General features: G+C 39.3%; 1 protein-coding gene across 3 annotated transcripts in view; it reads right to left on the minus strand.

The window, feature by feature from the left end:
- Nucleotides 1–14,548, minus strand: part of DNAH7 (dynein axonemal heavy chain 7) — a 239,243-nt gene that overhangs the window by 9,324 nt on the left and 215,371 nt on the right. For all 3 annotated transcript variants that reach the window (XM_075934215.2, XM_075934214.2, XM_025182029.3), the window contains 6 exons: nt 14,075–14,251; nt 10,409–10,570; nt 8,306–8,506; nt 6,749–6,910; nt 2,059–2,244; nt 1,173–1,310 (listed from right to left, as the gene is read on the minus strand). In XM_075934215.2, the coding sequence (XP_075790330.2) occupies nt 1,173–1,310; nt 2,059–2,244; nt 6,749–6,910; nt 8,306–8,506; nt 10,409–10,570; nt 14,075–14,251 (1,026 nt within the window). The remainder of the gene's footprint in view (nt 1–1,172; nt 1,311–2,058; nt 2,245–6,748; nt 6,911–8,305; nt 8,507–10,408; nt 10,571–14,074; nt 14,252–14,548) is intronic.

A 14,548-nucleotide genomic window follows, 5' to 3' on the forward strand; every position in this document is an offset into this window, starting at 1 on the left:
TCACGCACTGACCAGATTGAAGACTTCCCCCATTTGAAAGTGTAATACAGTGTACTTGACACCTTCAAAAGGCTTAGTTCACACTCTGAAACTCAGAACAGTATTCTGTCTGTTTAGGCAATTACTGTTCGGATGACCTACTGGTTATATTTCAGTGGCGAAGTGGATTATTCAGCATTTTGGTGTGTTGAGAACTACCCTAGAATTTGGCTGATCACATCACAACTTTTACCAAGGCTTGTTGACATGCAAGAAGGATGGAGACTAGAGAGATCTTGCCGAGGGAGCCAAGAGGTGACTGGGCAGGGAGATTACTATGCCCAGCGACTTCAATGAAAACAGATGGAGCCTCTTGCCTAAAAGCCAATCCACTCTAGTCTCTAGCCTGTAATATAGCACATTGGAAAGCTACTGAGGGAACCTTACATGGATGATAATATATGTGCTACAAATGTTTTGTGGATAAACACAGGATTTGCTAATGTAAACATGAAGATTTTTATAAGTAATGAAACCGTGTAAGTGTGAGGCCAAGCCAGATTTCCGTTCGCACAGCACATCTGGATAGTCAGAACAGAACCCTTTAAAAACATTTTCATTTCAATTTCTCCCCAGACTGTACATATTATGAAATTTAGGATGCTGAGAAATGATGCTGACAGCTTATTATTTAATAGGATTTTGTTCAGTCTTGAGAATTTCAAATAGCTCTTTGATGTTGCTGTGAGAAAAATCATGCACATGCTTAAGTCTATAAAAGACGGGGGCCCAAATTCGTAACTCATGTCCTCCTATATGAACAAAATGAAAATAACCTATAGTTTTAAAAATGAGTATCAAGTGATTTATTATTACATTAGCAATGCCAATAATACAAATTACTTAGAATGTTAGGCTCAACTAGTGTTCCCAGTGCGCTCTTCAATCTTTTTAATGTAAATGAAATATTGATTCATAATTTTGTGAATTAATGTTACAAAGAATTCACTGAATATCTTCCACAAAATGACACACCAGTAGAACTTCTCTGATTACAAATCTCACAGACATAGAGAAACAATAGAGAATTCCTGTAACACTTTTGAATACACTACAGCTGAACAGTAAACTCACTAATGTGTAAAGCAGGCAGTTCTTTAATAAACTGACTTACATAATGATCATTTACATACCTGTGTAAGAAGAATGTTATCAAATAGCAACTGAGTTTCTGACTGATCTTTGGTAATATCAGCATTAGCATTCATCCCAAAAATCTCGGGAGCAGGGGTCAATGGAAGGGTCTTTGTGTAGTCGATGTAGCTTTGGTACTTAAAAGAGCAGTGACAAGATGTTAAAAAGGCTCAGTGATCAAACTGGGAGCTCCAGTCTATACCAGTAATAGCTCCAAGACAACACACACAAGTGCCCATAAAGCAAACAAACCAAACAGTATCTCTCTCGCACTGGCCAGCCATCCCAAGCAAATGGATCATCTAGTGCCAGTTTTACCAAATGCAAGGGGCATACATTTTAGGGCAGAATTCCAGTCCAATTAGTTTCTTACATCATGCCCATCACCTTGACAGCTGAGCACCTTCAGCTCCAAAAGGGACTCTCTGAAGACAGTGGCAGGATTCTATCTCTATCTCTGTTCTGGTTACAGTAGCACTTTTACAGAACTTAAAAACACTATATTATAGGGAATATTTAGGCACCTAGTGGGATTTGTCAAAAGCAGCTAAGAGCCTAGCACAGAGATAAACACTGAATTCATAAGGATTAAGGGCAATTTTTAAGATATTGAGATGTCTAATGGGATTTTCTATCACCACAGTAAGCACTTTAGAAATATCACAAAAGTGATACCACAACCTTAAGTTACATTGTGGACATGTATTTTCCACTTTTTACAGAAGTGGAAACTATGAGAGCTTGTCTATACCAACTTTTAGTTCATGGTAGTGTGCGTGTGTACATGCTCACTTGCCATGCCCTAACTATCATGCAGCCTCTGCTACTGGCCATTAAATGTACACGTTGAGCTACAGCTAAGTTCATTTATTTTAAAATACTTACATCTCCTTCAGGCGGGGAAAAATAAAGCCCACTAGTATCAAACTTATACTCTAAGTCCATAACAATTTCAGCATTGTAAAATTTGTTTAAAATACTCCGGAGTGTGCGCCGATCCCAATCATCAGTAACTCTACCACCATAATTGCATTCTCCAGTCATATAGCGTAGGGCATCATACGGGAGCTCCTAAAATATAAAATCAAGGATCTGCTCAACATTTGCCATCACAACTATACTTGAGCTTTTGTAATCTATTTGAAAGATTTACAAAATATTCACTTTAAATATTATTCTGTTGTTTATGTTTTCAGCTTCTCCACCAATCTTCCCCCTTTCTCAGCCACTAACTTAAATTCTGCTCCCAACCTTATACAGTAGATGTTATTCAAAGGCAGAATTTGGTGTATCTACTTATTATTTTTATACCCAACCATTATTGCATAACTTAAGATGTGTTATATAAACTGGACCAAATAAATACAATTAAAATCTTCATCTATAAGTAATTTGGGACTTAAACTTACTAGTGTTTGATACAGAGGGTTTTTTGATAAACATTTTTTCTTCCTTATATTTTTACACTTGGGAATTAAAACAATAATTACGGGGGATGAGAAAAAGGGGATGTGTGCAAGTGTGCAAAAGAATGTTCTTGATTTCTTACTGTGATTGCAAGTCACAGTTTTCTGTAAACTTTCACTTCTGTCAAAATGTGTCTTTGTGATGTTGGAAATTTAAATAGACTCAAGTCTACTGAGATTAATCTGAAATCAATGAATGCACTTCACTACAAAACATTTAGAGACCACTAGTCAATTAGATATTCACTCTGGTCAGTATCTGACTCCAGAATCGTTCAAGATTCAGCAGTAAAAAGACTGAATCACTCAACTTTATTGTCTTGTAGGAATAATAAGAAACTCAGGAGTTTAATTTATAATACATATGAAACTAACATATAGGCAAGAGTGATCACAGTCTTTTGCAAACTTTATAACTATGCAAACTAACTCAACCTTTTCAGAAATCCATATTTTTTTCAGCAACGTCACAAGTTAAGACCATCATCCTGTTACATCCACATGCCCTTTAACTTCACAGGGAGAAGCTGACTGAGAGTCTTTTGGGCTAATTTTAACAAGTGCCCCCTTTACCTAAATAAACACAAAGGCTACGTCTAGACTGGCATGGTTTTCTGCAAATGCTTTTAATGGAAAAGTTTTCCGTTAAAAGCATTTGCGGAAAAGAGCGTCTAGATTGGCACAGACGCTTTTCCGCAAAAGCACTTTTTGCGGAAAAGCGTCCGTGCCAATCTAGACGCGCTTTTGCGCAAAAAAGCCTCGATCGCCATTTTCATGATCGGGGCTTTTTTGCGCAAAACCAATCTGAGCTGTCCATACTGCGCAAAAGCTTTGCGCAAAAGGACTTTTGCCCGAACAGGAGCAGCATAGTATTTCCACAAGAAGCACTGATTCAGACAGCAGGAAGTCAGTGTTCTTGCGGAAATTCAAGTGACTAGTGTAGACAGCTGGCAAGTTTTTCCGCAAAAGCTATTGCTTTTGCGGAAAAACTTGCCAGTCTAGACACAGTCAAAGTGCCATATTGATGTCTAAAAACCTTTGTCTTCTACACATAAACCAGTTTCAGTCTGGCACAGAGAGAAAATTTTCTGATTAAAAAAAAATGTAGACTGGAGAGCAACATTCAATCTCATACTTGTAAACACTACTGTGTAATCACAATTTAGGCTAGTAACTCTACAGCAATATTTCTGTCTGGAAAGTCAGGGAATTGGTTTGCAGCCTCTAGCATTCACAATTCATCTCCTTTCACAAGAGGATTCTTTGTTTCATAGTCTGCCAGGATCACTTCCAGTATCAAGGGCTCTTTTGCTGTCCCAAGGTATTTTCTAAAATCCTGGCAAGAGTCGTCACTTATCTTCATTGGCAGGGAATAATAATCTTCCCCTACCTTTATGACTAGCTGTTCAAGGATGGGTCATCCACTGATGTTTTTTCTGCAATACAAACGTCCATGTCCCTGTTCTGCAACTTAGAACTTCATCTCTACATCAAAAACTCAGTTCTAATTCAATTTCAACACACAGATGTCATAGGAGCTTCTCTGGATGCTGTAACATTCAGAGTTTACCTGCCTGCAGACAAATTTATGACACTGACAAAACTTATTGCCAAGATTCTAATAAGATGACAGCAGGAACTTGCCTCCAATTCCTGGGTCATATGGCAGCTTGAATGTTGTTACAAAACATGCTCGGCTATATCTTTGCTGCTTCCAGAGTTGGCTCAGACTGGTATCCAACATGCTAGCCACTAGCCACATGTGGCTAGTTGAGTGTGTGTAGTTGGCTTGAACAATACAAACTCAAAAATTGTTGTAGTCAAAAAATAATTAAATCAAAAAGAAAAATGTTCAGAGAATACAAAAAAAGTTCAGAAGATCTTTCTGAGTTCTAATGGCACTTTCCACTAATTTGACCCATCCGCTGGATGGAGACGTTCCTGTCAGGGATGGATTAAGTTTCCTTGGTTTTGCCATGATGCTGGAGTTTGCACTTGATGATTTATCAGTCCCCTCCAGCCCTACATTTCTATGATTTTTTAAAACAAAATTCTGCAGCTTATTAAACTTCAAAACATGCACATGTCCCATTACAGAACATGAAATAAGCCTATGTATAGGTGTTTTAGAAATACACTGCAGGTTGGACCTCCCTGATCCAGCATCCTCGGGACCTGACTGGTTCTGAAGAAGGAAGTTTGTTGAATCAGGGAAGGTCAATTCCAACCCTTCTGCTGACAGACCCTGGTCTTTCCTGGGGTCCACCAGTACATTGAACTGGGCTCCCCTCCTGGCCCCCTGGCTCTGCCACCAGGCTCCCTGCCCCTCAGGCTGCCCGATCGGCTGACTTAGGGCCATTGCCAGACTCCAAGGCCAGCCAGCGTTGGGCAGGGGGCTTCTCCAAGCCATCGGGTCCCACCACGTGAGGGGTTGCTCCAGCCCAGCCAAAGCAACCCCGCCCGCTGTGGACCTGGCTTGGCATGCTATGGGCAAGGGCACTCCAGCCCTGCTGGAGCAGCCCCCTTCTGCAGTGGGCCTGGCCTGGCCAGTGCAGTTTACCAAGACACTCCTGCCCGGACAGAGCAGACCCCAGCTATAGTGTGGAAGGTGCTCCAGACAGCCTGCAGGGGATGAGAGTGGGCTGAAGCAGCTCTCAGACCCGCCCCCATTTAGGTGGTAACTGGTTAAACATAACGATTACATTCCTCATGTAAACCGACAGAAAACACTGAGAAAAGCTTTCCCCAATCTCGTATTTTAGAATTACACAAATAAACAAATAAATAAATATCCAAATTTTATATACAGGTTGAACCTCCCTGGTCCAGCACCCTCGGGACCTGATCGGTCTCGGATGAGGGATTTTGCAAGACTAGGGGAGGGTATTTCTGGACCCCGGCCACTGGTCCCCCTGGCCCAGCCTGCTGGCCTTCCAGTCGGCTTCCCACCTCCTGCTGGCCCCACTGCTGTGCTGATCCTGCTGGGCAGATATCGCTGCCGTGACTCCAGGACCCACTGGGCAGGCATGCGTGCTGTGCTGTAGCTCCTGGACCTGCAGGGCAGTCGTGTGCACTGCGCTAGGGCTCCAGGACCCACAGGGCAACCACGTTCATTGTGCTAGGGCTTTGGGACTTGCAGGCAGGTGTGCATGCCATGCTGGAGCTCCCACAGGGCTGCTGTATGTGCAGTAGTGCGGCTCTGGGACCCACTAGGCAACAAAGTGCCAGGTCTCCCAGTCCCACTGGGCAGCCCTGCTGCTACAAGTTGTGCGGCCTGACCATTCGCTCACTGTGGGCAGCCCACTGCCCTGCCAGCCCCACAGGGTTCATTGCCATTGGCCCTCCACCGGGACGCTCTAGAGTTTCAACCTGTAGAATGTTTCATCTACAACTCTCAAGTACTTTTCAAAGGAGAGTCATTATGAGCAGGCGCAAGAGTACCAGCTGCTGACTTTGTGCCCTCTGAATTTGATTTAGCAAGTGTTAACTAGACCTGCTAAACTGAACTCCAGAAGATCAGTTGTGGCAGAATCAATCTGTAGACATGGCCTGTAGACATGGCCTCAGAGAGTGGAAATGACTTGCATGTTTACCCAGCAGATCAGTGACATAGCTAGGAATAAAATTCCAATTCCTAAGTGCTAGTCCAGGTCTCTAGCTGCTGAGCAAGCCACATTTAGTTATAAAATTAGGTTCACATTTTCAGACAGTAATATGACTGTTGTATTGGTGGTACTGTATCTCTTCTAGGCTTTCGGAGACAACATAAAGGCATCAAAGAGTGAACTGAATATGCAGAGCAAAACCTACTCCATTTTGCATGGAATAACATTCAGTTTGAAAGTCTTTCTGAATTAGTTTCTGGACTAGTAGGAACTTTGATGTCCATTTAAATCCCTAAAAATACAGGCTTATAACAGAAATATTGACACCTTAATAATCACAATTGGATATTTGTTTCTATGAAGTACTATCTAATAAACTTTCTTGTGCAATCATTTCCATTAATTTTGAAAGAGACAAAATTAATGAGAAATTAGTGTTACATGAATTTACAGGGCCTTACAGGGCAAAATGGGTTATATATTTCCTGTGATCCATTACTGTACCTCATACTGGTTCAGGAACATGTTCAGCTGCTGCACACTAATTCTCAGATCAGTCTCATTAAATTCATAAGGAATGTTCCAACCCAGTGGCCCAAACTTCCGTCTTTCTTGAGCCAATGCATGGAAAAAACAGAGTCCATACAGCAACTTCTTGAATTCAGCCTTTCAAGAAAAAATGACAGTATAATCCATGGAATATGCTCCAAACACTTTCACTGCCCCATAACCCACAGAACAGTACAAAGACTCTCTCCAGCACACATAGGTGCCCTTTGCTGTCTCTTCACAATCTAGACCCTCCACAGTACTATAATATATTTCTGTTTTATGTCAGGCCTTGCCCCAGCACACCTTAGGTATACATAGACAGCAAAGTTATTTTGGGATACCAGAGGTCTCCTGAAATAGCTACCCCATGTCTTTTGAACATGTCCACTATTTTGAAATATAGCGGATGTGCTATTTCACCATCCCTGTAAACCTCATTTACAAGGAGTAAGAGATGGCTCGAAATAGTGTTTTATTTCAACATTTGGCATTGTGTAGACAGTGCCAAATGACAAAATAAGCTATTTTGAAATAGATACGAAATAAGCTATACAATTTGCATAGCGCAAATTGCGTATCTTATTTTGAGTTTCAGGTGCTGTGTAAACCCCTTCAGAGTTTAGCGATCAATTTATTGCATATATGCCTTTGTCACAAGCTATGGTTTTTAAAATCTCTTAATCCTTCAAGTAACCTAAAAGCAATCTAATTATGCCTTTTAATTATATAGTACAGATGTGCTGCAGCAGTGTATATATAATCCACATAAAGTCCTGCAATCTTACTTACTGCTCTGGTCTTAGAAAAGTATTGTATTTTATTTTTTATGATTCAGACAGCTTTCAGTCTTGCCATAGCCTTCAAAAATCTTTACAGTTAAGAGGCTGTATTTTTTAATTGAGAAAACTTAGCAAGGCATACAATTTCAGTTAAAATCAATTATCTACAGTTTTTAATTACAGCAAAATACTGCAATACAATCTTAGGCCAAAACTTCCATAAAGAAAAACCTAATTATGAAAACAGTAGGTGGTATCATAGGCTGAGTAGTCATTCTAAAATAGGCATTTGTGATTCCTATCAATCAACCTGTCAAATCATTTGACTCTCAGAGTTCTACAAAGGAAGCATTTTTATGTTTAAGATTAACGATATGACTCTACACAGCATAGGCTTCAGTTAATAATTCTGCAACAAGATTCCCTAACTTTGCAAATTTGTATCAGGAAATTACTTGCTTCTAGCTTCTTAAATAGAAAGCTGTATTATTAATAGCATGCCGCAAAAATCTCTGCCGAGACAGAGTGAGACCAGTGGTATAATAAAAATAAAATATTAATATAATTCACTTCAGTGAAGTCAGTAATCAAAACCAATTCCACTGCAGTGCAGGAAGATTAATACAGTAGTTTTTACCCAACACTCATATATGTAACAGCTAGAGGTTTATCTTATCTGCTTTGTTAGTAATGAAAACAGAAGTAACAAGGCTACCAATACAATACTAACAGGTTTCTTGCAACTGTTGAAAAACTCAGGGTCAGAGATTGGATCCATCAGATATGAACGGATAATATTAGCCCGTAAACCTTTTGGTGCTTCATTGGTCATTTTCACTCCATTCTGAAGGACAGAGACAGGAAAATTTGGAGATGGATAACTGGTGAGCCAAATTCGGAAATCTGGATGTGTTGTATCAGGATTCAGCTCCTAAAAGAAAACACCACACAAAAACAGTGACTGAAATCTAAAAGGATTACACATGTCAACCTTTGTTATTAAAACAAGCTAAAATGTGAAAATATACCAGTGTAATATTTATGAATTACTAATTTAAAGCATAATTAAAGTGGTAGCTACAGTTATGTGTGAATATTTTATAAATGGTAAAGTTATAACTTATTTATATTCTTTTACTCAGATGTGGTTGAAGAGTTTTTTGCTCATACACTGCACACTTATTTCAAAACAAGCTATTCCAGAATAGTTATTCCAAAATAGCTTATTTTTAAATAGCATGTCTACACTGCAGAGAAGCCTCAAAATTAGTCCAAGGCAGGTTTCTCTAATGTAAACATGCTATCTCGATTTAGAGCTCTAGGAGGCACTGGGGAGGGATAACTTAGAATGGCCCTGGTGAGGGGCTATTTCAAAATAGCACCAGTGGAGCATCTACACACACCTTATTTCAAAATAGCTACTTTGAAATAGGCATTATTCCTTGTGGAATGAGGTTTACAGATTTCGAATAAGCCATCCATATTTTGAAATTATTTCAAAATAATGGAATGGCTGTGTAGTCGCTTGCATTATTTTGATATAATGCTAGTTATTTTGAAATAACGGTGCAGTGTATATGCACCCTTAGTGGTATTTCAACTGAGGACACAGTTCCTGGTATTGAAAGTAATTTAGTATTCTTATACAAACAAACACTATTTAATGTTTGCTCTGAGGTAAATAGATTTTTCTACTCATTTTCTATGTCCCACATATCTGAAAGAAATAATCATATCTCCTGCAAATGTTGGCGTCAGTCCTGCAAAGTCTTATCCATATTTAAGGTTAAACATTCAGGTAAGTCTTTGCAGAAACTGGAATGCTTAGGAGGTTTGCAGCTATCCCCAGTTCTAGAGTTGCAAAGGGTGAGTCTCTTCCCTGCAAACTGTACAAATTCATACAAAGTCAATATTTAATTTCATATGTTTATTGTCAACAATTTTGACTTAAGAACAGTTAAAAATAATGTTGCAAGACTATTTTATTAATGGAAAAGTTATAACCTATTTATATTCTTGTACTCAGATGTGGTTGAAGAGTTTTCTGCTCATACATTTCATAACAATTTACCTTCACATAGAGACCAAAAGTGGAAAATTTTAACTCCAAATTCTAAAGATTCAGTTATGGTAGCAGAAGAACATGGGTAAAGGTGGTTGAAAGCCTGAGGCCTATTCTAAATTTACGCCCTACTCTTTGGGAGATGCCACAGATCCACATTCTTTCTCCACAGAACACAACCTACACCAGGGCTACCTCTATACTGCAGGCTTCTTGCGCAAGAACTGTTTTGTGCAAGAGTTCTTCTGCAAAAGGTCTTCCACAAAAGCGCGTCCACATTGCCATGTGTTTTTGCACAAGAGATGTGATTTTGTGCACGTGCGTCCATGGCAGTGTGGACGCTCTCTCGTGCAAGAAAGCTCTGATGGCCATTTTAGCCATAGGGGTTTCTTGTGCAAGAAAATCATGTTGCCTGTCTACACTGCCTTCTTCTGGAAGACCTCTTGTACAAGAGGGCTTATTCCTCATGGGGAGAGGAATAACTCTTCTGGAAGAAGCCCTGTTTTCCAACACTGTACTGTAAATTTACTTGCGCAAGAACGCACATGCAGTGTAGACACCCCGCAAGTTGTTGCACAAGAATAGTGTAGATGTAGCCCAAGAGTCAGGAAATAAGGAAAGAGCATTTGGTGATTCCTTTACATAAGGGGAATCCTCAAGAAGTAGGTTAAGTATGCTTTCTGGCTGCTTTACACACCAGAGTGGATCTGAGAGTAAGGCAGAATGTTTTTATAAGAAAAAAAAAGAAAAGAAAACGAGTAATTTTTTTACCTCACAGACTTTTTCCAGTGTTGGCATCCATGAAGTTGCTAGGTGGCAGTTTTGCAGAACAACCCAGCTGCCTTCCTTTATTCCCTTCTCTATCATTCGCATGGCTATAGGACCTTGACCCTGACCCAGTGACAGAGAGCTCAGCTTTGATCCACCATATCCCTATTCATACAGAACACATTGAGTGAAAAAATATTATGACAGTTTATAGAAATACACCAAACACTGACCAAATTTACATCCACATTTTGTTATTTAAGCAAGAATAAAACTACATTGAATTCAAACTTATTCAATAATATAAATGTTTTAAGTAAATTCTACACATGAAAGTGTCTAAACCAGAAAAATTGTATAGTCTCCAAATAAGAAACCATCTCTTATTCAATCTTTAGTTTGTTTTGAGGACATCTTTGGGATTATAAAATAACTTAATTTTATTTCTAAATGCAGTTTTCAGTTTCTATATGCACTAGCTTAAGTATCAAACCCTTCACCACCCTTTTTTGGTGATGAAGTTTCTTATTAAGAATTCTACCAGGAAAATTCTGCCTTCTTCTCTCTTCTGTGAAATTAAAATTTCCCAATTAAAGAAAGACACACTATATGGTATGTAAGTAGGGTCTGAATGAATGATTCCATTACAGCTAGCTGGAATGAGAGAGAAAGCCCTAGTGTGTCTATGTAAATACAGGTTGCCCCTGCTTTGCTTAGATGTGTTAGATATTCAATTATGGAATAATGTTTTGCTCATTGCAATCAACTTGACTGAAGTTGGGTCACATTGTATTGTATTAATACTAATTGCAATATCTGTAATTATTGTGGGAATACAAAAGAAGAAAGTCTGTGCTTAGCCTGTCACAAAAGAGAGAGACACTGTCAGCATAAAGAAACTTGGATGGACAGAGGCTACACTGCCAGAGCCCTGTGAGGTTAAGCTAGGGAGCACAGGACTCTGAGTCAGCAAGCCTTGTGCCTGCCAGGTATGAGCTGTAAGATTGGTTCATCCTGTTGCTCCCCACTTTTTCAGTGATAGAGCTAAAGAGAGGCTCCAAAAGGAGTCTCTTTTATTATTTAAATTTACTCCAGTGGATGCTGGAATTTCTTGTGGCTGGACTGTGCTTTGAGCCAAGAGCCAAATCCACCACAAACTGGCAGAAGAAGTGAGAGGAGTGTGACTGAGACCCAATTGTCAGTGGTGGAGACATACAATGAGCGGCCAGCAGAGCACTGGCAGCACCATGAGCAACCAGCAGGGTGGTGATGCAGAGGTGCAATGAATGAGTGGCCAGCAGAACAGCGGTGAAGAGGTGAAATGAATGGCCAGCAGGATGCCAGCAGTGAGCAAGCAGATGGTGAATGACCAGTGGAGTGACTAAGATGCCTTCTTTTCCTCCTCCGACTCAGGACAGGAGATGGACTCTGCGGCTGCACCTCTGAACTCTGAGTCTGCCCTGACCAAGGGCAGTGACTGTGAGTGGGGTGCAGAGAAGGGTTGGACATGTGAAAGGGACATTTACATTGGTGGACTTAAAAACTTGAGAGAAAAAGGGCATTGCCCAACCTACTTGGGGTGGGACTTCTACTCATGGTTTCGGTGATGCACTCTGTCTGTGGCATTTTCCCAAATAAATACCAAATTGCTTCCCTCCCTATTTATTAAAAAATTCTTTTCTATACTCAGACTTTGTGCTTGTGAGTGGGAAACATTGCCTCTCAGAGGTGCCTAGGGAAGGTGTGTAAATTTCCCAGGTTACTGGGTGGAGGCTTGAGCCAATTTTGTGTGGGATGGATGGAGAGGAACCCGTAGATAGTGAACCCGGACGTGGCTGCTGCTGGCAGAAGGGTTATAGATATATTACAATTTTATATTACGATAAATATTTTTTAGATTGTAAACGCTCAATGGCAGGGATATGATTTGTATTACTGTATGTCTAAAAATCACTTGGCTTATCATGGGTGCTTATCACGGGTGCTGCCATAAACAAATAACTACAATAATAATCACAATTATAATAAAGGCTGTGTCAATCTAGCAGTGTAAATGGTCTCTGGAAGGTGGACTGGCAGGACCAAAGATGTTGAACAGGCAATGTGTTTAGCACTTGGTATAACTTCACTTGCTACTCTCCCCTGATCAATTGAAGAGGTAGCATTCATGAAGCCTCCCGTCTTCACTGAGAGAAAGGTGTTCATAATACAATGTCTTGAAAGGACTGAAAGGGGAAAAAATGGTGAGAGCCTGAATTTCCCATCAACAAATAGGAAGGGAAAGTTAATCTTGTAACTTACTTCATCTTCTCAGGCTTATTCTTTTTTACTAAATATGGACGATGTGACCAAGAAAAGCTTGAAAAATGGTTATCAGAGTAACATAATTTCACGAATGGATATCGGATACACAGGGAGATAAGTACATTGAAATGAGAATTTACACCTACATTTACATTTCAAACATTTGATGTGCAGTGCATTTTAAACCCCTCTTGCATTTTCTTTTCATTACATTCCAGTTCTGTTTAATTTCCTATCTGCCTGCCCAAATTGGCTCTAGCTACATATCAATTTAATCCTGTATTGTAAAATTCTGAATATTTAAATAGACTTGTCCAAACATCGTATTGTTTGAGGCTGTAGATGTCCTATTAGAAACTACAGGATATATTTATAGCTTGTTGAGTGGAGATTTACAGTATGCCAGTCACTCCCAATTGCACAGAATTCTGACAGAGTAATTACCAAGAAAAACAAGTCTTTTATCTTTCTGGAAAAAGGCAATTTTCTGGTATTACTACAATATTATGTTTTTATGAAAACTTCTTTCTTGAACAAGTGTCATGTTGCTAATGGCTAATTCAAATAAAAAAAGTTTGGTTTTTATGGTGTACATGTTCACCCAAGGCCATTGAAAAAAACTTCTTTATAACTACATTAGGTTGTGTAATAAAGTGTTTTTAGATTAATACATGCAAAAATTAACTTAAATTTTTAGAAAACAATTTAAAAGATTGAAACCACTATTTTTTACTCTCACTTACCATTTTTTATTTTTCATAAACTAATGATTTTAACAGTTCTTAAAATCACAATGGGAAAGACAGTGCAGTAAATAATGAACATGATGTTAGTTACAAACAATAAGCCAGTTGTACAACCTTGATTCATTCAAAATATTCACTAAAGTTCATTAGTTCTTTGTGTGACTAAGGCCAGGTCAACACTAAAAGGGAATGTAGAATCAAGATACACAACTACAACTATGTTAAATACATAGCTGGAGTTGACATACCTTGTTTAGAGTTTCCCTGCCATTCCCACAGTGGAACATGGATGGGAGCAAACACACCCATTGGCCTCTCTTACATCTTGCAGAAGCAGGAGTATGAGACACTGGCAGGGGCACTCTCTGAGTTCAATTTAGCAAGTTTTAGCTAGACTCTCTAAATCAAACTCCAGGAGATAGATTGCGGCAGCTTCAATCTTCCATTTCGAGAACTTGTGTCCCAAGATCACAGCATTGGGTCTAATGCATTTTTAAGAAATCAGAAGTACATTCTATTAACTTATTCTGACACTTTAATATTTAGGGTTTTTTTTTTTAAACATTGCTTCTCACACACGAGGATATCATCAAAATGAACCTTGGAAATGTTAATATACCTGGTCATCAGCAAACTTGAGAAGGGCAGCCATAGGGTCTGCACCAGGAGACAGCACAAAAATCAATGGTGCACAGCAGTGGCTATCAGAAAAAGCCTTAGATAAATCAAATGGAGGTGGTTCAATAAAAGGACGGCCCAGTTTGTCAGTGATAAATTCTTGCACCATCGGGATAATCTAGAAAAGCAAATGTATTGTATTAACCTGTCATTCTGAATAGTTTAATATAAATGTCAAACAAGCTACTCATTTTTGTAAAATTATGCACAGGAATAGTCACATTGAACTCAGTGTGTAAATGTTGGCAGGATCGCAGTTCAAGAAGCAAGAATTAGGAAAGAGGAAGACTAAATGCTTTCAAACAATGAATGATCTTATTTCTAGAAGTATCACCTCTAGTTTCACTACAGATACTATGAAAATTGGTAGGCCAGTGTAGGAAGCTGGAATTGCTGCTGCTAATATTTTATCTGG

Source organism: Pelodiscus sinensis, chromosome 7, assembly GCF_052426305.1.
Source record: "Pelodiscus sinensis isolate ZL-2025 chromosome 7, ASM5242630v1, whole genome shotgun sequence".
In the NCBI taxonomy this organism is placed as follows: domain Eukaryota; kingdom Metazoa; phylum Chordata; order Testudines; family Trionychidae; genus Pelodiscus; species Pelodiscus sinensis.